This window comes from Cygnus olor, chromosome 4, assembly GCF_009769625.2.
Source record: "Cygnus olor isolate bCygOlo1 chromosome 4, bCygOlo1.pri.v2, whole genome shotgun sequence".
Taxonomy (NCBI): domain Eukaryota; kingdom Metazoa; phylum Chordata; class Aves; order Anseriformes; family Anatidae; genus Cygnus; species Cygnus olor.
This window is the reverse complement of record NC_049172.1, coordinates 776,409-801,140: the sequence shown is the minus strand read 5'-3', so window position 1 is coordinate 801,140 and position 24,732 is coordinate 776,409. Positions and strand designations below refer to the sequence as shown.

Below are 24,732 nucleotides of genomic sequence, written 5' to 3'. Positions count from 1 at the left end.
TGTCCAATCTCTCTGGCTCCTGTAACTGAGGATCCTTTTGCATTAGTGCTTGTAAGTCACAGGAGGGCCATGCAGCTCTCCTGTCAGTTCCCTCTGGGAGCCAAATCACAAGTCACTGGTATTTCCACCTGAGTCTCATCATCGGGGGGAAGTAGCTTTAAGATTCTTGGGAACAGGTTGTGGCAGGCGGGCCACAGGCTGAAGTAACAAGTCTGGTAGATTCACCTGGCCTCCAGGTCAGATCTGTGAACATCTAATTTGGAGCTTCTTTGCTGTATGTTTAGCATTTACACAATGGGTTTCAATCAAGAGAGGATTTTTTTTTTCAGGGTTATGGTCAAATAGAAGAGTTTGAACTCCGATGTTTGTTGCAAGTATCTCTTGTGAGAGCTCTTAGAGAGATTATGTAGCCTTTCCAGTGATAGAAACTTTCCATGAGCATGCAGTCCCCTGCACAGAGGGTAGTTAAAATCTGTTTTCCTTCGTTACTCAAGTAATGACAGAGGTATTCTTACACAAAGCAGCTTTTTCCTTTCTCTGTGGTTTAGGATGGTTTGTTTTTCAGGATTTCTCGTAAAATTTAATTCCCAAACAACTGTTTTTCTATTTTTCCCATCCATTCATCTTGCATTTTAGCTCTTACCTTCATAGATGCTACTTACTTTTTGCACCCTGCTCCATCTGCAGTTACATCCAGCAGCTCATACCTCTCTACCTTGTACCCAACCCAGTCTTTTTCCTTTGCACTTCTACGAAGGTAAATAGCAGCTTCTTTTTGAATTTGTTCATCTTTGCTTTGTTACGTTTGCAGGAAATTGTGATCAGTTTCTGTTTTCTGTGGAAAATAAATGGAATAGGAATTGCTGCATGTGAGCAGGTATATAGTTTGGATGAGGTAGGTCCGGTGTCTTAATACCTCAGCTAACTGCATGTGCTTTTACCCAGTACAAAAAAAAAAATCCATCTTTTTTATTACCACTAGCTTACTGATTTCCTGCAGAGTTTCTTGTTCTCCTATCTGCTACATCAGCATAATTGTTTTAGCCTTCTAACATGGTAAGTGATGTTCTGTAATTGCAAATCTGAAATCGTAACAGCATTAAATTTTTTTTTGACTATAAATATTGTAGCACTTGAAAGTATGAAAGTCCTGTTCTAACACCAAAAAAGGATAGAGAGTATTTATTCAGGACTGACTTCTTGTTAAATATAAGCCATTATGGTGCTGTGGTTATTTTTTTTCCAGAAATAAGACAGCTGAGGTTATAGATATTCTGTATATGATGCCCAGAAATGGGATCTTGGTTTATCTGTGGTTTAGTGCTTACATGTACCATGCCCTATACTTTAGAGAGTTGTTGAGGCTCAGAATGTATTTTAAATGAGTTTGTGTGTCAGTGCCAGTAATGCTTCCCTGTTCTTTGATTCTGATGTTTCTTCTCAGGAAGATAGACAAAAACTTAGGAAGTTCAGAGGGACTACATCTAACTATAGATCTTTGATGTTGTCGAAATTAGATGAATTACACACTGTTTAAGATGGTCATGTAATCCAGTAATAGAAGTGGCAAGTGTTTTCTTAGTTTATGCTACTGTAAGCAATGTGATCAGCCTGCTTTAACAACAAAACCTCCACAGCCATGTATGTACTAAAAAGTTAAATAAAGGGGAGTGCAGCTAGAGTCAACAAATTCTTAAATGTTCTTAATAGTGTAGGCTAGACTTGTTCATGACAGCCTAACTGGTCTAAATTAAAGCACACCAAGCACTAGGAATTCTGTGGTACAGGACAAACTTTCATCCCTAAGAAAATGTCCTCAGGCTTAGATGCTTTTTCAGTATTTTCAGTATTTTCAAGAGCAGCCTTCTTCATTTACGAAAACTGACACACAGTTTACCCAGCTGATGTCCCTGCAGCGTCTGCTTGTACATTATGTATAGAAGTTCTAGCCAGTGTGGCAGTTCTTATTGCATACGTTTACATCGTCAGGCTCACTGAACAAAAATGAGAATGGCATAACATAAAGACAATTTCACTTTCTTTAGAAACTAAAAAAGGCATGCTGTTTGCATGGAAACTGTAGTGCAACATTTTAAATTCTAATTATTAAAGCATTCTATTAAAAGAGAAAAACTAGTGAACTACAGTACTAAATGTTTACTCCATTTAGTATGCAATTTCTTCTCTGTATTGTACTTCTGTCGTACAACTTTTAAAATGATTTCCCCTGTGCATCACACATGTATTGCACTACATAGTCTATTTCACCACAAGTCTCAAAATAATGGGTCTTTTATAGGAAGACTTTGATGGTACAGGTAGTTACCTTTTGACAGATTTACGTCCTCGTTAAAAGGGCTGTGTAGAAATAAGAACATCAATGGTTCTGAAGTTGACTAGCAGTCTTTCACATAGGTCTACCAGTAGGTGATCATAGTACTATAATTTTATGGTAGGTTTTTAAATAATATACTTCACACCAATCCAATAGTGCAGAATTAGAGAAAACTAAAATATAAAAGCACCTCATGTATACTATTTTAGCACCAGTTCCAACAAGACATTTAAGCTAGTTGAAGACTAAATTTGAGGTCAGAGAGAAATTGAGGGCCAAGTATGCAATCACCTGCAATAGTGTTGCCACTTTTTGTATGCAAATCAAGTTGTCTTGGATATTGTTACAACAGCAGAGAGACATAGAAGCATACAGAAATGAATGAATGCCCACTTACAATACGAATACAAGCATCCTACTTTGTTCACAAAAGGCCACACAATACTGTCACAGCTTGAGTGAGGGGAAAGGAAACGCAGGAGAACAGTAACTGGTAGTCACAGTTTGTACAGTCACTATGTGGTGACACACATCTGCCACACTTGTCTCACTGGGGTGTTTCACGGCCCACAGCTTTCCTTTCGTCATGTTAAGAAGGTTGTTTGTTAAAAACATACTATGCAGAGTACACTTAGAGGCAGTCCAGTTGGCCTTAGAGCTTACAGATGTAGTATGGACTTTCATGGTTTACTGTTGACTGGAGTCAGTCTCAGGCAAACTGTTTGAAAGACTGATCCCAATTAGTGTTGCACTAAAATGGTATTTGCTTCCTCTGTTCTCTGTGATAATACTGGATTGGACATTAGGAAGAATTCTTGCACAGAGAAGGCAGTCGGGTGTTGGGTGGGGCTGCCCAGGGAAGTGGGGGAGTGCCCATCCCTAGAGGTATTTAAGAGCCATGTGGACATGGAATGAAGGGAAATGGTTTGGTGGTGGGACTCGGTAGGTCGGGTTCGTGGTTGGAGTTGATGATCTCAAAGGTCTTGTCCAACCCAAATGATTCTGTGATTGTAAGTTTAAGGAGGCGGCCCTTTCTAAAAAGATAGTAAGTTGTTTAATTTTTGTCTTGACATTGGAGTCACTTCTTATTGGTGCATTTTTATAATAAACCATTAAGGTTTTCTTAGCATGGGGAAAGTATTTGTGAAAGGAATTAACACAGGGAATCAAGGTACATAAATACTTTATAAGTCACTGAAAACTGTAGCTCATAGGTATTGCTAAATGATATTTAGAATATAAGAGGGCATTAGAGAACATATGACAACTAGTTCTTCATGTAGTATCATAAATTACTATGACTAATTTGAGCAGTTACTGGATAAAAAATAAAAAGACTTTTGCAGTTACTGATTTCAGATAATTCTCACTTTTCCTATGAGACCAATCTGAAACAGTATTGCACCTAAACGTGAGAGTGTTGTCAAAGTATTATACAAACTACTGTATTGTACAAACTACTATTTCTACAAACTACTGTAGAAAACAGTAGTTTAAGACTTCATAGACCTTTTCAGATAGGCATTATCTGAACACCTCCAGTATTTGATCTCACTCTTACAGCTGTGTAGGGAAGCTTTGCAGGGAAACTACCTTCCAGCATACTACCTACTTCACTTGGGAATGTGCTTTATGAAGTACGCTGTAACAATGTTTATCAGGCTAGCTGGGCGTCTGATTATTGACACTTACTTTCCTTCTAACATTTAATATATAGAATTGCTTACCAAGAATCACCCTGTTCATGGTCTCATCAGCTAATGAAACATGAGTCAAAACCAGAAAGCTGAGTGTAAGATCATAGGAATAATAAGAAAGCAGTCAAGAACTGATGAAATAAACTAGACTGAAAATGAACTTTGAGATCTGTAATTAGTTCCAGAAAAGCTTGTAGCATAAATAGCTCGGAGCTTCCTGTGAACAGCGAGTCTGAAAGGGACCTCTCCAGCTGGCCTGCTCCAACATTATTCTAAGCTGGAGGTCACTTTTCCACTTATCTTAGGTGCATGGTAACTTGTTCGTGCAATATAAACTTCCTCAAAACAGAAGGATTTTGTTTGCATAGTAATCCCTGACTGGAAAGGTTGTGTGTATACAGCTTGGATTTAACAAAAAAAAAAAAAAAACACCATGTGAATCAGGAAAATGTGTGTTTCCACCCACTATGGGCCCCAGCTGTGTGCACAGTGCTGTTCAAGCTGTCCTGCCTCAAACTTTGTTGATCAAGTTTGGTTTTGATTAAGGACATTCATAGTTTGGTCACGCTTTTTATCCAGGGGACAAAAGATGAAACTTTGGTGTAGACACCTGGAGAATCTTTCACTCCGCAGCCATAGCCCCAGGAGGTCACACCATACACGACCCAGCTTTCCCCTGGGCGTTCGCACATCAGCGGTCCACCGCTGTCTCCTTGACAGCTGTCAACACGTTTCTGTTCCTGGACGTTTCCAGCACAGAGCATTCTTCCCGTGAATCTCCTTTTATAACGCTCTTCACATACCCTCTTGGGAAGTAAGGGGATGGCAGCTTGTTGTAATGTTCTTGAATAAGCCCTTCCTGAAAAGAGGACTCAAGTTACTGTCTCAATATGATGCTTTGTCTCAGAAACATAAATAGCATTGAATCCAATTTATGCTGTCAATCCTTTTCACTGTTTCGGCATTAAGTGTACTGAAAATAAGTATTGAAAAAAAATTGTGCGTTACATACAAGATTGTAAATATAGAAAAACACTTTTTTTTTAAAGCTCAGAGTTTAAGATGTAGCTTTACACCTCATGTAAATCTCACTGGATCCTTCCAAGGTTCGAATTTGTTGTGTTATAAACCCACTTTTTGTGACTTCTATAATATATGCTTTAAAACTTCATTGGGGAATCTATTTTTTTTTCTCTAGTTTGCACCTTTTTTCAGTTGGAAACATGGGAAACTAAAGCTAGTGGGAAGTTTTTTTTCCTAAGGTAAAATCCTAGTGTTTGTGACTTAAGTATGACTCATATAGTGAGAGTGAAATTTCAGCTGAAGCACTGCAATTATGTAATGATTTACCATAATTAGAGGCAATTATTGCAACAGCTAATGTTTTCTTAAATAGATGCCCTAACTAAACAATACTGCAGAACTTTCAATGAATCATGTAAAATGCCTAGACAAGAGCTAAGTAATGAATTAGCAATTGTTCTTAGAAAAGAAAAAAAAAAAGAAAAGAAAAGAAAAAAAACAGACCTAGAAGTTTATCTCCTTACTTCTAGTACCCTGACCTAGACATCTGTGCATACAGTTTGATGCATATAAAGAGGAAGAACTGATACTTAGCCTTGCCTCTGCCAGTTCAAGTGAATCATTGGAACAAAGCATCAAGTGTGGTTGCTCTCTTGCACTGTATTCAACCTCACAAAAACATGACAGTAAAGCGTGTTTATTAACTTGTAAAATATTTAAAGGAGAAAGACCCTTGAAGAATAATAATCTTGTACTGACCTTAAAAGTGACTAGCTAGTTTATTCCAGAAACCTGGATTGCAGGTTGTATTGAGGCTCTCAAGATTTGGCAAGATCTTTTCTCGTATAAATCCAACTGCTGATTAAAAATGTCAATGGTAACAAGAGAGACTAAAAATGTTACTTGAAATTCTACTACGTATTTATTTTCTATCCCTGCTTCCATTGAAGCAGAGTAATTTAGATAACCTTTCTCAAGTATCTCTTGTACTCACCTAAAAACCTTAAATATATTAGAGCTGCTAGTTACGTTCTGAGGCAGAGGGAGGTGATATGCTGCTATTCAGGGTGTGCCAGGCAGCAAATAAGCTTTTCCTTCATGCTTGTCAATCTTAATGAAGCCATCATTCCAACTGGTTTGTATGACATGGTTAATCACCACTTCTCAAGCACAAACTAAATTCACTAAACAAAGTGTTGTCCTTCCTGTTTCAGGACCAGGAGAGAAAATATTTCTGTAAAATTGTTACTTTTTAGCATTTCCTCGCTTCAAGTATTCAATTTCCTTTTTTTCAGTAAGCAGCCTCAGGTAGCGAGATCAGAGGGTGGAAATCATTAAAACACTTTTACCTGTGTCACCCCATCCTGTGATGTAACAGCTAGGAGCAGTTTTCTGTGGTCTCTCTCTCCGTAAGGGCAGGCAGGCAGGTAAGACATGGGTACTGAATCTGGCACACTGTTCCTCCGGGCCCTGTAGCCTCACCAGTGCAATGTCATAGTCGCTGCTGTCAGGCCTGTACTCTTTATGCATCACAATCTGCTGGACTCCGATTTCTTCCTCGTACTCTTCTGGTACCAGTGTATGATAATCTCCCACTCGCACGGCATAGTTCTGAGTGTTATTGCCATACCTGAAATTGAGAATAAAGCAAATAGGGCTTGCTCATGCAAAGTCAGATTTGATCAGTGTCTTTATTGCTCACATATAGCAATACCAACGTTATTGGTTTTTTTTACGAGCAAAACTGTTATGTCAGATACTTAGATTGAAGTTCAGGTGTCTCCTAAAGAGTACCTTCTAACTTTTCCTGGCTTTCCAGATTAGCTGATGTTCCTTTCTGTATATTTACATGTGCTCGATTTCTTACAGCCATTTGCTTTTACTGGCACTTGACTTCAAAGGTGCAAGCAAAGTGTGCGTTATAAATGTATTTAATAAGGGTAATACAAACTGCCAGTGATTCTAACAAAAAGTTGAGTACTTAACATCATTGTAATGCCCTAAATAATTACTGAAATGAAAATAGTATTCAAGCTAGCTTTGTAGGTTGGCTGTGAAAAATCTTGAGGAAGGAAAATGCTCTTTTAATTCTAGAGACAGAAACCCTGATAAAAACATCTTTGGTTAACTAAAGGTATATTAAGGAAAATGAAGTGTATGTGAATTATGAACACCTATTCTCAAAGTGACAGAAAGCCTGTAAGTCAGATTTGTTATTATGACCCCAATCTATTTAGCATTTAAGACGGAATGGCAAATACTCTAGAGGTGATTGCTATGGCTGAAATAACAATTTTTTATGCATGCCTTTGGAGATTTTGAATTATAGGGCACATAGCCCTTCTCAGGAAAACGCAAACAAGGGAGTAGTGTTGAGTGTATTTATTTATTTTAAAATCTGTCTAAGCTTGCCCAAATATTTTTGCTTTGACTTGTCCCGTTCCCTTATAGCCTTCAACAGGAAATTTGTAATACATGTGCAGGAAATAGCCCACAATGTTCGGTCACCTTCTAAGCTGCACTTGTTTTTAATACCTTCCAGCAATGTGCTGGTCTCCATAGCGTACGAAAACTTGCTTGAGGAATAGTGGGCAAAGCAGGAACATTAGAGTGCTTCTGAACAACATACCATGGAATATTTCTTCTAATTGCAGGTTGCATCCATGGCTACCTGCAGAGCTCTCTCTGTAAATTCTGCATGTCTTCCTCAGGTCTTGTATGAGCAAAATTTCACTTCTAGGCTTGTAAGAAAAGAAGGCTGCAGGCTATGACCAAACATTTACTCATCTGAAGATTACTTGTGTAGGAAAAATGAAGTCACTTGTCTGCCACAGAAAAACTTGCCAGGTCATCCTGTGTAGTATGTGTGAAGTGCTCACTCTTCAGATATACTGAAATTTCTGGTTGGAAATCAAAACTGTATAGCAGCTGGAAGTGAAGAGTTGTGACTAATGCAGTATTTTTAATGTTATCAGAAGTGTTGAACAAGTATTCGTGATTTTAGTCTCAGAGGGAGAATGAGAAAAAAATAAGTTGTGTATTCAACCAAACACATTGTTTATTTCCTACCTGAAAAAAAATACCTCAAAAGATTTGTGTTTCAGTAAGTTTACCTTAAAGATATTTAAGAACAAAAGCTCTGTATGTGTCACACTGCTAATATCTTTCTGTTTTGACCATTTTATAATTTATCACAGCATCAGTTTTCAGTAGGAATTTCCATTAAGAAATCAGAGCATGAATAAGACATTAGAAAAGGCAGAAGCTTGGATTCTGATTTTAAAGGCATTCTGACTCCAGCTCTTTGAAATTTCTGGAAGTATTTTTTTGTAAGTTTCTTTAACCAAAACCAAACAAAAAACACTTGAATGTATCTCACTCTCTTGCATTAGATCTCACTTTCTCATTTCTAGATTAGTCTGTCTCTTTTTTTTTTTTTTTTTTTTCGTTTTAAAAGGTCACTAAGGCCTCACGGTTATTTCTTTTCGTGATAGAATATATGGCAAAATTCCACAGGAGTGGAATTAGCACCTGATACATTGTTTTTACTTTTGTTTGCTCTTAAGGAGTTTTTTCAGAGTAATAAAGGTTGATAGGTCTTAACTAGCTTCTGGAGTCATATGTATGGTTATATTTGGCCAGCTGAAGTATGACGTCAGTGAAATCCTAAATTCTGCATCCCTACAGATAATCTGTCAAAATCCTTGCCATCTGCCACCTGCCAGGAATTTCTGCTCTGAAACTGATGAATCCCCTCTCGGGTCCCTGTTACCACATATATTACATCAGAAAAGGCTAATCTCACTGTACTTTGCTGAGACAGTATGTTCTTATCAGTCTACCCTTACATTATCATTACTCTGAGCTATTATGTGGGAGCCAGTAAAAGTATAATCTGGCACTGGATTGAAAACACTTTTTTTTATAGCAATGCTGTGATCTGTTCTGTAACCTTGGGTGAGTTTCGTCTTGTTCTCTTTTCCTTTTGCCATCTATGTGGCTTTCCTTTATAAAGGAGAAAGCTATGCATTTTCAGTAAGGTAAAATATTGTATAGTATAGGCATTACTTCACACAGCTTTTTTTCTAGTGTTATTTCTGTGAAAGTGGATTTTTTGTGAGTAACTTGTGCATCTTTACAGTAAAATGCCTTGGATATTGCTGTGCCAGTTTGTACTGAATAGGTTCTATATATTTGCTCATTGTTACTTCTGGGAATTTTTAGAAACTATAATTCAAAGTGTAATTTAGCATGTTTACATATGGATAGAGTTGCAAAGCAAGTTTTCCTGGCCCATGAGAAATACTTTTCAGTAATGCTTTAACATTCTAAGTTAGAAACTTTCATATATAAAAGTAAAAATTAGGGGGGAAATACTATTTCTCTAGTTATGCTTTGGACTCTGTATTGGTTGCTTTGGCCATCTTTTTTTCATGGCAGTACCCGTAATGTGCTTGCTTCTTTGACGGAAGACATGTGACTGTGATATATAAGGCAGTTTGAATACACTGTGAAAATGGAACTGACAGACACCGGTAGTTCGTTTTCTTGTGTAAGCTGATGAATGCATTGGTCCGCTGTGAAACTCAGGCAGCAGGGGAATAAAACACCCACCTGCAGAACTGACAGCACAGCTCCGTGCCCCCCTCCAAAGTGGATGAGGGCAGTGTGAGACAGGCAGCTGAATGCTCAGGGTGCACAGTATTAAGCAGTCTTCTTTCACTGTTACAAAGTCTATTTGCAGAACAGAAGTGATGCATGGCATCTAAGTGTGTAATAGCACTGGGGTGGATTATGCAGCCGACTGAGTGCTTCTCTGGTGTCACTCCTTGCACAGGGTGAGATTACAAACACCCTCAGCTGGTGCGTTAGCCAACTTCCTAGGATCTATTTTCCCTAGAGTAAATTACAAAAAGGAAGCTGGCACAGAAATACTTCCCTTACTATTGCAGTAAAATGGCTTTGTATTATTTTCACTTACTTTAATGTAAAACCCCCACTTAAAATAGGAGGTGGAAGTGTTATGGGTTTGTTATTGACATCTCCTTCAGTTATATTTTTCCACTCAAATTTCATAACTGTGTGATGACATTCCACTTAAGCATCTAAATGATAGAATTAAGCCCAATAAAATAAGTAAAATTATGGGTTTCTTTGCCAATTAACAATACTAAATGGCTTGATAATATTTGCTAGTCATTGTTTATAACATTGTTAGTTGCCATTAAAAGCTATTTTAAGTAGGATTCTATACCCCAGAATGAACTGCTAGATACTATCTTTGAATACTTGAAAGTAATATTTTACTGCGTTTTGGTACACATGTGACTGTTACTATATTAGAATACAAATGTACCAGGTCGTTAGCATTGAATATATTTTGCCTGACATAATCTGCCAAAAACATTTCCAAAAGGTCACTGAAAATACTGTCGTATAATTTATAGATATACTTCTGGCTCTGTGCAGCAAATCACATGTAAGTGCTATTCTAAAAATGACATGGTCATTCTAATTTCATTTTTATTTCATGCCTCATATTTCTAATTATCCAAAGTTAATATTTTTTCGTGTATAGGACTGGAAATTCCCTGTAGCTGTCAGAACCACTCAGGACAAATCTTGCTAATAAGATGGGTGGGTTGTAAAAGGAAAAATAGCTTCAAACAACCTTCTATCTCAATTGTATATATGAGATCACAGAAACTAGTAATGCTTCTATACTGCTGGCAAACAATTTCTACCATCATGCGAAAAAAAAAATATTTAAGTATTTAATTTTTTATCTATAATACAGTTGAGGTCACTTTTGTTATTTAAGCAGTACTCTGATTTCCAGGATATAGGAAATGGTATACTAGACTTTCTCTTGTCTGTCCATGGCAAATATGTGAAGAAGGCATTTGATCTATAGTTAGCTCTTAGAAACCTATCCTAGCCCTAAAGAAAATCACTCTGAGAGCATTAGGAAGTTCTGTCCTGTCTGTCCAGTGCCAGCTCAGAACCAAAGGGGTCTTCTCTCTTTTACAGTAAACAGTAGTGCATCCATCGTCTGCCAGAGCCACATGCTTAGATTTAGGTTGTGCTATTTTAAATGCAACATCAGGGGTAAAACAATGTGTAAACATGTAATGAACAGTTCTAGGAGAGCCTGTTGCAGACCCTTGAGTGGCTGAATGAACAGCCACTCAGCTTCCCCTTATGTTGGTGTTCAAGAAAGAATCCAAAATGAGCATGCTTTTGGCAGCACATTGTTATGACTTGTAGCCCCAGTGAAATAAGCAAGCCATAGGGAAGAGCAGGTGATGTGTTCTCTGGGGAGTGGGAACTGCAAGGACACAGTTCCAGGCACAGCAGTAACTAACTTGTATCATCAAATGTGTAAAAGCATTCTAATAAAGAGGACAGCTGAGTAGCTAAGATCTTGATTTGCACACAGAAACAGTAACTGCCTTCCTGTGACCTCCCTTTCTTCCCTGTGCTTGAAGAAGATCTTTGAGGTAAAACAACAGAAAGGACTGGCATGTTTTCAAGCCTCTAATCAAAGGCTTTCTCAAGAGTTTAAGGTGCATCCTTAGTAATCACTATAGAGATGATGAATGGGAATATGAAGCCATTTTATATGAATTTTGATGACAGCAGCTGAAGTGCTTTCGTAGGTCTACAGAAACAACTGGAATACCAGTGGAAGTAAGCAGTAATTTTATTGTTTGACCATTTCAACTTGAAATATTACGAAGAAAAATCTTTCATGATTTTCATGAACCATAAGAACAAAAAGAAGTGCATCTGGCACTAAGCAAAGGTAATGATTCCTATTCACTTGAGTAAAAATATGCCTGACTCTTCTTTTTGCTTACTAGTGTACAAAAGCTCGAAAGTCCAAAGGTTAAACATTTGCAGCCCACTCAGGCCAATTTTAGCAAATTTCCTCAGAACTGCAATGCAGTTCTTCTACACGTTTATTCCAGTCTGTACTGCAATCTTCTGCAGGAGTTCCAGTGAAATAATTGCTGTTGAAAGCTTAAAATATTACACCAACTTCCTTACTTTGCAAGTTGATGTTTTTTTTTACTACAGTAACTTCATGGCAATGAATTTCTGATGTCAAAAATACTGAAAAGGGCATATAATAAAAAACGAGTAGGAGAATCATCAGTAACAAAACATGTTTCTGCAAAAATGTGAAAAGACATTTAGAAAAGCTAGGTAATAGTTTGATATTGAGAACTGCAGAAGTTAGACCAAGTAGACCAGATGTGATTTATAACAGAGTGTCAGTTGCAGTCTACGTTGAAAGGAGCTGAATTGGGCATAGTTTGCTAGATACCAGTGTCGGAAAATATCCTAGCATAGCATCTTAGGCAACTATTTCTTTGTTTGAAGAAGTTCTATTAAAGAGGATGCAATCTTTATTTAGATAGCTGCAAAAGACACAGTTCTGTTTGTGCTGTGAAATAACAGAGTAAGGCAGTTGCTCCAGCCTATTTGTGAAGAATGAGCAGAACTTGTTCAGTCTCACTAGTGTCCAGTTTACGGATTTACTTTCCTATTAGACTCTGCAAAATACGTAATAATGCTTTACCCTACAAAGAGTTTGGGGGGACTAATACAACTAGTCACTATAATAACATCAATCATTTACAAAAAAAAAAAAAAAAAAAACAGTTCCTGTGTTCGATGTTTGCTCATTTGTCTTTGCTATAAGCTAAATGACATAGGCTGCAGTTTTGTTGAAATAGAAAGATCTGTTAAAATATCAGAAGTATTGGCTATGCTTTTGCATGGAAATGCTGAAGTTTTGAATATAAATCTCCTGGATGATGACACCTGGAATATTTCAATTAATTGTTTTATTGTTTGTTTTTATCTGGGGGCAAAGGATGTCAGTTGTTTGTTTTTTTTTTTAAATCAAAGATGAACTCTTTTGAACAGTTTTCAATGGGCTTGAACCAGAATGATTTTGCCTACACCCAGAAATGTGATGTAGTTTGAAAATGCACTACATTGCTAAAGGGAGACAGACCTACCTTTTGAAGCAGTGTGCAGCAGTGAGGACCCAGCAGCTGCTAATGAGAGTAGCACCACACAAGAGTCTTCCATCACCATGAGAAGATTTCAGTCGGAGGGCAACCTGCCATGGCCAACCACCCCTGCAGAGAGCACAGACATTGCTTTCAGGGTACAAAAGCGGAAAGGTAAGGTAGCTTGTCAGTTACCTTGACTGTAAATCCCATGTAAGCTTCTTTGACTGACAGACCTTACAAATCATGGTATGTATTGAGTAGCAGTTGAGAATACCTTTAAATTCCTGCAGCATCCACAATTCCATTTAACAATGGTTGGGATTACTTAATGGATTGTTTGGACACCCAGCACTCTGAGCACTTCCTCCCACTGTGAATAATTTTAATTTTCCCTTCTCAGATTGCATTCATTGTACCAGAAATAAATTCTATGGATTCCTCGCCAAATACTATCCAAGTCAACAAACCAGAAATTTCCTATCAACTGGTGAAGGGAAAGAAGGGAAATTCTTGAAAAATGTATCCCAGACTGCTTTCCTGTCTGAGTTGCTATCTGCCTTGTTGATCCTGAGCTGTTTGAAAAAGGAAGCTTACAGATCAAGAAGTCTAAAGCAACTGTATAAACACAAGTAATAGGTTAACACCTTGGTTCAGCCTGTTATCTTCTGTTCTGGATAGTAGATTTGGGATGCAGGCCTATCAAGACAGGATGGATTGTTTTTTGCCAGTTTAATAGATTAGCAAAATACACAATCTGAGAGGAAGGAAGAGGGAGAGAAAGGGATACTTCGTAAGCAACATCAACATCAGGAAAAAGCAACAAATATTTTCTGACTACTGTCAATTTGAATAGGTATGCTGGAGTACAGGAGCTGCCCAAGATCATCTAGACCAGCATGCTATTTCAGAGTTGCCAGTGCTAAATGTCAGTAAGGTGGAGAAATTTACTTCCCAGAAGGCATAAAAGCATAAAACGTTAGTCTTTGAAAAAAAAATAAATAAAATTGCTGTTTAAATTTAGTATCTGTTTCCAAAACTGGGGGTAATTCAGACAACTTTGGATTTCTGGTATATATGCAAGCATCCACTTCCTTTTTGAGCTTTGTTGTGACGATGAGTCCTTTTCTTATCTCATTCTTTTTCTTGATTTTGAAGCATTTCTAAGTGTACGGTTGGGTTTCTCTCACTTTTTTTGCTTCATCTAATGTCTCTGTGCTTCTTTATTATGAGACCAAGTTTCTTGCTTAGACTTAACTGTGCAATCCACTACTTGTCATCTTTTCATTTCATCCAGTGTCCTCTGTATGTGTATTCTGAGAATAATTCTCAACCTCCTTTTTCTATACAATACACTCTTTATTATTCTCATTTGTCTCCTACTAAAGTAAGTAATCCTAATTTGCTATGACTGCATTTAAATGTGTTTTCTAGGTTCCTATTGTTTTGGTCTTTGAATCCCCTCCACTTACAAAGGATCTTTTTTTGAAATTAACTGTTTGGTTTTATAGCTGTGTCCTCATCAGAAAGGTGCATTTTGTGGAGGAAAATCAGGCAGTGAATCGTACCCAGACCTTCTTTCAGTATAGGTAGTATTTATAGCCTTGTACCATATTCATAGCTTTCTTAGTATAGCTCACATCCTGATATCAAGATATCCTCTGAAAATAAGTGAAATGACTATTTTGAAAGTAAGAAATTTAACCCAATCCAGTAGCTAAACAGCCATAAGTATTTACAGATTTTCAACTAATACTCCAAGATTTTACCAATGAACATTTTTGAATTTCCCACCAAATTTGCTTTGAGTGTATTTCTGCTTCTCATGACAAACCAAAAAAACCCTACAGTAAAAGCATAAGTTACGCAAACAACATATTGCAAATAGATGTCCTAGAAGCTTTATGTTGAAAATGATGTTACTTTACCAAATATTTACCGTAAAGAATTTTTCCCACCAATTATTCGCTTTTGTCGGCGGTGTAGTAACCTCAATCCACAAACAGAAGCAAGAGAATCTAAGCCAGAAACAGAGATGGAGACAGTGTTAAACTTTAAAAAGCATCCATTTTGCAATGAGAGTTAACTAAAAAACACTACCTGTGTTTCATGACAGTTTTTATCAACCAAATTTTGCTTTGGGAATGTACACTGAATTCTCTCAGACTCAGAAATTCTTTTTAGCTATTTTTTTTAACTGTGATCAAAGAGCAATTTACACAGTTGTGCTCTGCTTCTCAAGTGTACATCTGGACTTACTCCTAGGACTTTCTATGGGCTTCTTTCTTTATTATCCTCATGAAAGTGTAAGCAGAACTTGATGTACCACATGGGTCTCAATCCTCAGCTGAAGATATGTTATACCTTGAAAAGGTTTGAGGAGCTGTCTAGGCTTTTGCATTTTCATGTCCCTTGTACGTTTTAATAAACATGGTTGCAGCAAATTATGGCAGACAAATGCCTTGTCTCATTGGAATAGTCTTAATGATTCCTTTGCAGTGCTGGCACAGCAAGATTAAACAGTGAAGGCAGACAATTTCCTTCCAATTGTGTTTCTAGAAATTCTTTTATATAAGTATTTCCTCTATAAGGTGGGATTGCTTACTTCCATTTCTTCCTATCCCGACGGATCCCCATCCAGTTCCCCATCCAAAGTTGTTTATTTACCACTCAAAAAGGGACTTCACCTTTATTGCTGTTCCCAGGAGTCTTCTTGCCTAGGTGGTCACAGATGACCCCTGCATCCTCGCTGTGACGGCAGTTGTGTGTTCCAATGTCCTGCTTAATGCAGTCCACCAAGGATCTCTCGTTTCCAGTACATTTCACGTTATCTGCATGGATTGGGCCCTTGCCCTCCCCAAAATATGCCATTGTCCTTGCTCTAGCTGGACCTCTGGAAACAGAACATACAGATATAGATATATAGATGTAGATATAGATATATATTAATTAAAACATTTTGAGGCATTGTTCTACACAACTGAAATAGAGTATCAGTAGTGAAATGAAGATACCAAGGTTTCATTCCAAGTCATGTCACTGATTCACTGGATGACAATTTCTCTTATGGCCTCTGTTACTCTGGTAAGTAGGAAAAAATAATAGTGTAACAAAATTGCTGCACTTCATTAATGTTTTAAAAGTGTTTTTATGTCTCTAGTTAAAAGGCACTATGCCAAGTATTTTACATTGTAATGGCATTACAAATATCTACAATAAAGAAAAATATGTGAAAGCTGCTTTTTCATAATCCCTTTAATCCTTATATGAAAATCAGCATCTGTGAATGCTAAAAATATATTTTTAATGGTTTGGTTCCCTGAGAAAGACAGACTAGTTAACTAAGAAAGTATATTTGAAGTGTAGTAGGAGCCACGATCTATTAGTTGTTAATAGTTATTAACATATTTTGTTATCATGAGTACAAATCACATCATTTTTAAAGTGCACTTCCATAGTTAAATTCTAAAATGGCAATGTAATTGGAGAAAGGCAGTGAAATGTAACTATTGCAATACTTATGTAAAAAAAAAGAGTTAGTGATGGATCTTTTTGAGGCCATACAAAGCAAGTAAGGGTTGTCCAACAAATAAGTGTTGAGTCAGTGGGAGCAGCAAGAATTAATAACAGTAACATAAAAAGGGATAAATCTATTTACCAGACAAACATTGCTTTTCCTTGACCATATAAGTAAGTCAGATTTGTGGCACATTTCTGCAAAACTATTTGTCTCATTAACGCTGGATTTCTGCTGGATCAAACTCAAAGAATCCAGCCCTTAATTGCCCATATTGATATAATTTAATTCATAACATAGAATATATTGTAATTCAAACATGAAAGCAATACATACAAATTTCCTCTGTTTTTCAAACTTGCACGTAGAAAGCCTTGCCTATGTGGATTTCGTTTCCATGTATTGAAGGGAAGGGGACAGGATTTCTAAGTAGCAAATGTTATTTAGAATTCACAAATTGTAAAAAGCCAGGAAAGGGAAGCATGATGCTTATCTCACAGAGATGATACTACAAGGTCAACTGTCCTTAGACATTTTTAATTTCCATGGCCACCAAGTATTTACCAGATAATCCAAAGCCTTAACTGACTTTGGAACCAGTATAGGACAATCTTTGCCTGATGAGTTTAGGATGATTAGTTTGTCAGTCACAAGCAATGTGTCTCTTACTGCTCCAAATATTTTCTTTTGTGAATAATACTTTGATTACAGAGAACTAGAAAGTATGTCCAACTCCCTGATACCGAAGGGCAGCTGAACCATGTATGGTTTTACAAAATACTGGGACAGCACAGGCTCTCATTGCAAAATCTTAACCTGGTTTAGGTATCTCTGTGTCAGAATACAAAGTTTCTGCTTTAGGGCATTGCTCTAAAGTTGCTCCTTTGTCGTGAGTCACCACAGTAGATTTAGCCTTTCCCAGAGAAGTAGGTAATTGTCTGTACAGACTTTGCAGGCACTGCCTCCACTGGCTTACCAGGCAAATCTCAAAGAATACTGACATGTATGAGGTTGCATATGTAAATATTATAGATGAAAGACAGAGAGAGGAGGAAATTTAGCATATGTGGATTGCAGTCATGCGTTGCCATGAATTAAATCACGGAACTTTTACTGCATAGACTGTTGATACCTTTATATGATAGCTATCTGTCTCTTACTGTGCATCAGTAATCTGTCAGGTAATTGCTATGAGAAGTATGTCCATACCCATTCGACAAAAAACAAATGAACAGAGCTGCTTAAGAACATCTACCAGGAAACAAATATAAAAATCATGGCATCCTAAAGCAAGGAGTACAGGTTAATAGAGTAAATTATTTCATATAATTGGGAAGGCTTTAAGTGTAAAAGCGTTAAAAGTCTTGTGTTTGTTACATGCTGGAACATGATCTTACAAGTGTTTTTAGTCTTTAGACCACCCTTATCGAAGGTGCGTGTCACTTAATTGTTGCTTGCCAAGACAGCTGTCTATGCGGAAATGACCATCAGAGAAATAACCTTGCTTGCTCGGATCTGTCCCTGGAGAGAAGGGTGGGCTCAGGTCTTATCCTCCAGCTTTTCTCAGACACAAGGCCATAGACAATAACATGCTGAGCTCTTCAGAAGTGGTATTACCATTATTAATAATGCTGTTAATGAGGAAATCTAGTTGATTAATACAGAGGGCCATCTAGCTGAGAAGACTTCTATTTCTGTATTAGATCATTTTTGGAGCACTAATGGCAGGGTATTTGTTTATTTGGGGGGTTGCACACGTGTGTTCTTATAACCTTGTCCTAAATGAAAGGAATACAATTTTATTGAATTTTATTTATTCGTTACAAAAATGAAGGAGATTCTAAAACCCTCTTTTGCTCTTTGCTCACTCTATCAAAATACTCTTTTGTATGCTAAATACAATCACATTGTAGATAGTACTTCAGAAAAGGTGCATGTTCTCTTAGTGTTTATCCTGCTACAAATATACTTTGACTAGGTTGCTATTAATTATTTTGTTTTCATGACTTCTTAGCCAATTAGTAAGGCTGTTTTCTTTTTTTTTTTTAATGTTTTCCTAACGTTAATCCCAAGTTTGACAAACCAGCTTAATGAGGCATCTTTAAAACTGGTATTGTTTTGAACCTAGGGATTTTGCCAGCTCAAGGATTCTCTTGTTTCAGCCTCAGAAATGAACTCTAATAAATAGCTGAGAATTTTCCAAAGTAGGATTTCATTAAATAAATGTACAGACAACCACGGACATTATGAATAATATATGCAGGAAAAATTAAGTACATGTTCTCAATCTTTACCCTTTGTTTACATAATTCTTCCTTTTTAAGGCAGTCATTTCTCCCATTTGTAATAATAAATATGTAATTTTTTTCCAAGGAATGTAATGCAAGGCTAGGTATATTAAAGATTCCCCAGCAGGAAAGACTTGGGAACTAAACATAGCATTGTAAAGGGAGTTGAATGATAACGTTTAGTTCTGTCATCAGTCTTAGGAAAACTGATGTCAACTTCAGTGTTAAGTGCTTTTTGAGTTCCTCCCAGGAAAGGGTCATCGTGTTTATTACTAAAGAAACAACATTCATCAACCCTCAAGCTCAGTTGCACGAACCCAGTAGCTCCAGTCTTGCTTTGGAACAGCCGAGTCACCACTAAATATAATTTAAACTTCAACAAAAAGATCTGTGCGTGAACTCCTAGGCCCAGAAGCAATTCCAGCTTATCATTGTACTTAACAGCACAGTCAGGTTTGTGGAATGCGACTGTCTAGACACAGGGTCGCCAAGATCCAGTATTTCCGACAAGCTCTCCCAGTTTCTGGAACCTAGTTTTAGATTTCTAAAATTTGTTTATCCTTAGCCCTTCAGGAAACATGTATCTTGTTGTATCCTATAATCTTAAACCCCTGTTCTCACATGACAGAAATTGAGAATCCATCCAACTGCCTACCTCTGCAAAGTAGAAGGTGGGGATAAGTGATTGAGTTTGGTCATCTGGGAGAGAAATATAAAAGGCTAGAGAGGCTGAAGATGGAGCAGACCAAAGAGATGATTCAGTCAGAGATAATACAAGTTTTGTTGTTTTGAAGATATAATCTACTACTACTTACAGTATAAATGTTTTTCTAAAAGAATACCAAACATACCACTTTTAAAATGTATCTGTTATGTGATGAGACATAAATCAGTGATATTGAGTTGTGCAAACTTTTTTAGATACAGCAATTATGCCAAACAGACGAATTTTAGAAGACATATATTATGCAACAGACGTAATTTGGTGATATTTGGTTGCATAAACTTAACATTGTTAGATATGGCAAACAGATAACTTGAGAAACAGCTTAACAAGTTTTCTTACTTGTAGCCAAGCTGTCGACAGACTACAGCTGCATCCTTATCAGACCATCCATCATCACAAATTGTGCCCCACAGACCATTGATAAAAATCTCTACACGTCCTTCTTTCTTATTCTCACCATCCATCAGCCTGATGGGAGGACCTGGGAATAAATTACAGCTGTCAACCCACAACAACATAAGCAAGAACTAGTACTTTAAGTCATTACATTCAGCATACAGGGTCAACTGATCTTTATGCTCAGCAAGCCTAATGTCAGCTGATAAAGTAGTCACATATTTTTCCCTAGCCGACAAAAGGAAGTAGTTTGTACAGAGTGTAAGGCATTATGAAATACTACTGTACTCTCTGTGCTTTGGACTTCATAGTGCGTAGGGCATAGGGCATAACTTGACCACAGTGGGCACAGAACAATTTTCCCCTTAATGGCAAAGACACCTGAGGTGTTTTTGTTGTGGTAGCCATCCATGGGACACCTTCTCCTTGCAGAAACGTTGTGGATAAATGTAACAATACCTTAGTTCATAAATCCATTCTCAGACCGGTTGATACCACTCATCTTACCACAATCTCACCATAAAAGTACAGCATTGTGCTGAAATTCAGTTATTACTTGTTATACATGCTGTTCTGTAGCGTATTTTGTGTGATAGCATAATGATCTACAGTGTGTTTTTAACAAAGTGTGATTATTTTTCTAGCATTTTAAATTGATTTTTTATTCAGATATGTTCATAATAGAAAATCTCACTCGTGGATTAGTCAGACTTAATTAATCATGATTTGTTCAGTGCTCAGCCTATAGTTAAATTTTGAAACATTAAGTGAAGTACATAGTTGATTCTTACTTACATTAGGACTCCTTTATAGTATGAAGGTAGCCTTAAAACAGTTACGAATTCCTTTGAGGTCTCTTTATACTGTTTAAGTAAGAATCACATTCTGAATCTTCTACTATGCCATCTTTATTGTCTGATTAGTATTCCTTATTTTGAATAATTGGTAAGGTTGTCCTTCATCCTTCTAATCTATTCCAAATCTCTTCTAACACTGTAAGGATGAGAAATTAATTAATTTTGCTCTTAAATAAAAGCCTATTTTGAGATACTTGCATTTGAAATTTAATTCAGATTAATTTAGGGCATGAATTACCTTAATCTGGTGCAGAGCTGGTTAGATCTGGTTTAATTCACTGATTAAATTAGGGAAAAAAAAGTCTTTTTGCTTCAAATGTAATTTAAAGCATATTGTTCTCATTGGAGTTCATAGTGCCTGGACAGTTACAAGTGTTTGCTTCATCAACTTTCTGTTTAGTTACATTGTCAGGATCTTATATACTAAACAAATGTTGTGGGTTTTATGGTATATTGTATTTTTAGTGTCCCTTAATGTCTGTATCTCCTCAAGTTATATCATCTACTCATATTTTTCCACTGAATTCATTCTTAAAGGGAGAAAAAAAAATGATTTTTTCAAGTGCTGGAAAGTAAAGAGCAACAATAGAGTCTTTGTCCCCTGTCCAGTCAGGAAGCCTTTAGGAAATGTTAGACACACCATCTTCATTTTGTTGTTGAAATGATGTGTTGCACTGGAAGAATATGATTTAGGTGTAAATTATATTACCCAGCTAGAGGCATGGGATATTCACAATACAGTATATCTGTTTTATTGTTAACTCATCAGCCTGTGTTTTAGCATGTATTTATTTATGAGCACAAAATTAATATGACTTTCTGGTAATGGGGATGTGAGAATGTTGCCATATGGATGCATTTAACTGAACCGGACCTCCTTCAGCTAAGATTACACTTTATAGGAACTTGAGCAAAGCAGCACAGATGGTTTGCATCTGTAAAGACAGCAGTGATGATTTGGATTCCTGTTATTTTTGGTCTGAGAAAATTCTTTCTACCAAATATGATTCAACATCATCTACACATAATGGAACTGTACTGCAAAATAAAACATTCATTGGATTCTTAAAGGTCAAAAGGCTGTAAAGAAAAAGACCAGAAGGAGGGAGAGACTAGAAAAGTGCATGTGGAAGTGCAGATTGTTTTAAGAACAGGTAGCAATGCCATGCAGTGAATCCATGTCTTAGTTTCCAACATAGGCCTTCAGCCTGTAATTTCCAGAGAACTTCAAGAACCCAGGCATACAAGTCCATTAGATTTCAGGAGAAGCAGTGAGTCTAATTCCACTAGCTCCTTTGTTAATTCTAGTTTTGAATCAACTAAAATATACCTGGTTAAATTTCAAAGAATATTGGCAAGAATTTTGTAAAAAGTTCCTGGCAAGTAATGACATTTGTATGTAGCAAATCAAAAAAGTGAAGCCTGTTTTCAGAAATGCTGAGCAACACATTGTTCCAGTCTTTTTATTGTGCATATCTGATAGCCATAATTCTTGTTTGATTATCTACATCTGGATTTAGGAATCTTTGGAAAACATTTGTATGTGTTTTGTTCTACAATATCTCTATGTAATTGGTATTTCTCTCTGATTTCTTAACTGTTTTTTATTCTTCATACAAGTTTGTATGCTTTTTGGCATTGGAATTGGCTTTTCGATCTGTGTTTGTGTCATTCTGTCCTGGTCAGCACCCAGGCACAATCAGGTGAGAGACAATAGTAATACAGAAAGGATGTCATGCTTCTCACCGTTTCTTCCTGCTCTCTCTGAATTTGCCTTCTTTCTCTGTAGCTCTTTTTTCAGACTGTCTATATGTAAGGCCATAGGAGGATATACTATTGATTTATATTTTTCAATGTACAGTTTCCTCTCCAACTTTTGATAATACGAGGCAGTTCCTTAGAACTTGGAGAGTGCTGAGTGCAATGCAGTGTACCACTGGGAAGGGCTGAACAGTTCTAAAATCCAATGAAGTTATCTTCATTTAGATTTAGAGAATCTAAACAGGACCGCTGGAATCTGACTTTGCTACTTTACAAATTCATGCTGATCTCTCTCTACTGTTTCCTTATGATCTTCAGGAAAAAAATGAGCTTTTCCCCTTCCTCGTCTTAAATTGAGTACTTCTGCCAAACATTAAGATTTTGGGCACCCTTTTAAGTACACTGTGCTTTGCTCGGATCTGTACCCACAGCATTACTCCAGTTGAGATGTTACCAAAGAGCTGCCTTACCAAGGGAGAGCTTATGGCTGTCATTATCTGGGTGGCAAATGAGTCTGACATCCTCCTGATGACTGCAGTCATGCTTTCCCCAGTCTCTCCTTGAGCACTGCAGGAGGTTTGTCTCCTTCCCTGAGCAGCTGACATCATCCAGCCAGATGGGAGCAGAGTTTCCTTCTGAGTAGCTCTCCGGCACGCTTTTTCTGTACCTGCATAACAAACACGTGTACATAATGTTTGGGTCCACAGGGATCAGAGGGCATGTGATACTTCAGCACTAGAAAGGAAATGAATTGTTTCTTAAGAAGTAAGGATTTCTCAAGCGTAACAGTGGACAGTGTTAACCATGACAGAGCAGGTTCAGTTAGCATTAAAATCAATGAGAGCACTATATGCTTGTTTCCTGATATTGCGTATTTTTAAGGCATTACTGTTACATTGAACCAGACTTGAGAATGTATCACATTTGATTAAGGCCTCTGTTCAACCAATTACATATCTGTCTCACTGACTTCGGGACTTAAAGCATGTTCTTAGTATCATATATACATGTTAATGTCAGGGTCTCGGCTTTTTTGAATGTGATCTGACATAGTATGAAGGCACAACAATGATTACCTAGTGAGAGTGTATCTTCTAACCACAGCCAGTGTGAAAAATAGTTAAGAACGAATTCATGAAACTAGTGGGAATTTTTCTAAAATATATTTTTCAATACATAACGGTGTCTCAGGGCTGGACTGTGGTTTTTTTTGAGCTAGATCCACAAGGATTTATACCTTGGAAGTCTCTGTGATTTTTGAAGGCTGTTCCATGAGCAAAGATTTTGAAGAATTGATCTTTTTTAGGTAAAGTAGAATACAACAAATCTATTATTCTCTGTGGATCACTTAGCCAAAAAGATGATTGGAAGGATCTCAGTGAATGGAGACTGCTGAACCATAGACTGAGCTGAAGCTTTTTGTCCTACCTAAACTGAAGCTATAAATATTTGATGGAGACTGAGGGAAGCAGGCTTTAATGGATCATAACTCAGTAGTTTCTAGGAAGCACTCACCTAATATTAATAGAACAGCCTCTTGAAGAATATAGGGTTCACGTAAATGTCTATCATCATTGTCAAGTCAAAGAGTCAGATAACTAATACCAAGTAATCTTACTTAAATCCCAGCTGCCGGCAAACCACCTGTGTATTCAGCTCTGTCCACCCATCATCGCAGATTGTGCCCCACTGCCCAGCATAATAGACCTCCAGGCGTCCCTCATGACCGCCTTTCCCACTTGTTAGCCTTAATGCACCATCTGTGTCATTAACAAGTAAGGAAAAACAAAAACAAGAATCAGTTTTTCTTAGGTCCAATTATTGTTCTGAAATAAAATTAATAGCATCATATTTTACTGTATCTCATTATTGGATTACTAAATCTAGTGCTGGTCACTGAATGCCACTTAATGAGAAGATGAAAGAAATGCCATAATGCGCCCAGGTTGTTGGGAAGTGTTGCATAATGCAGTTGCTTAAGTGCCAGAGAAAAAGTGTGAGATTTTGATCCCCCAAGCCCTTATTACACGCCAACTTCACAGGAATGGGTTCTAATTGCATGATGTCATTGTACAGACACCCTATCATTTTCTTTGTGTATTCTGCT

The 24,732-nt window shown here is 37.2% G+C and overlaps 1 protein-coding gene and 1 long non-coding RNA gene across 14 annotated transcripts in view; one reads left to right on the top strand and one right to left on the bottom strand.

Annotated features, from left to right (window-relative positions):
* The window catches only part of LOC121069475, a 40,470-nt gene that overhangs the window by 4,771 nt on the left and 10,967 nt on the right, over positions 1 to 24,732 (top strand). The window contains exon 3 of one of the 8 annotated variants that reach the window (XR_005819444.1): positions 12,991 to 13,253. The exons of the other annotated variants lie outside the window; for them this stretch is intronic. This is a non-coding gene — a long non-coding RNA (uncharacterized LOC121069475). The remainder of the gene's footprint in view (positions 1 to 12,990; positions 13,254 to 24,732) is intronic. 8 annotated transcript variants of the gene reach the window in all.
* The window catches only part of PRSS12 (serine protease 12), a 40,284-nt gene continuing 17,502 nt past the window's right edge, over positions 1,951 to 24,732 (bottom strand). For 4 of the 6 annotated variants that reach the window (XM_040555705.1, XM_040555709.1, XM_040555708.1 and 1 more), the window contains 8 exons: positions 24,244 to 24,385; positions 23,096 to 23,292; positions 19,951 to 20,092; positions 15,767 to 15,972; positions 15,019 to 15,097; positions 13,086 to 13,208; positions 6,405 to 6,685; positions 1,951 to 4,891 (listed from right to left, as the gene is read on the bottom strand). In XM_040555705.1, the coding sequence (XP_040411639.1) occupies positions 4,584 to 4,891; positions 6,405 to 6,685; positions 13,086 to 13,208; positions 15,019 to 15,097; positions 15,767 to 15,972; positions 19,951 to 20,092; positions 23,096 to 23,292; positions 24,244 to 24,385 (1,478 nt within the window). In that variant the 3' untranslated portion in view covers positions 1,951 to 4,583. The remainder of the gene's footprint in view (positions 4,892 to 6,404; positions 6,686 to 13,085; positions 13,209 to 15,018; positions 15,098 to 15,766; positions 15,973 to 19,950; positions 20,093 to 23,095; positions 23,293 to 24,243; positions 24,386 to 24,732) is intronic. The other 2 variants (XM_040555706.1, XM_040555707.1) reach the window with 2 other exon arrangements.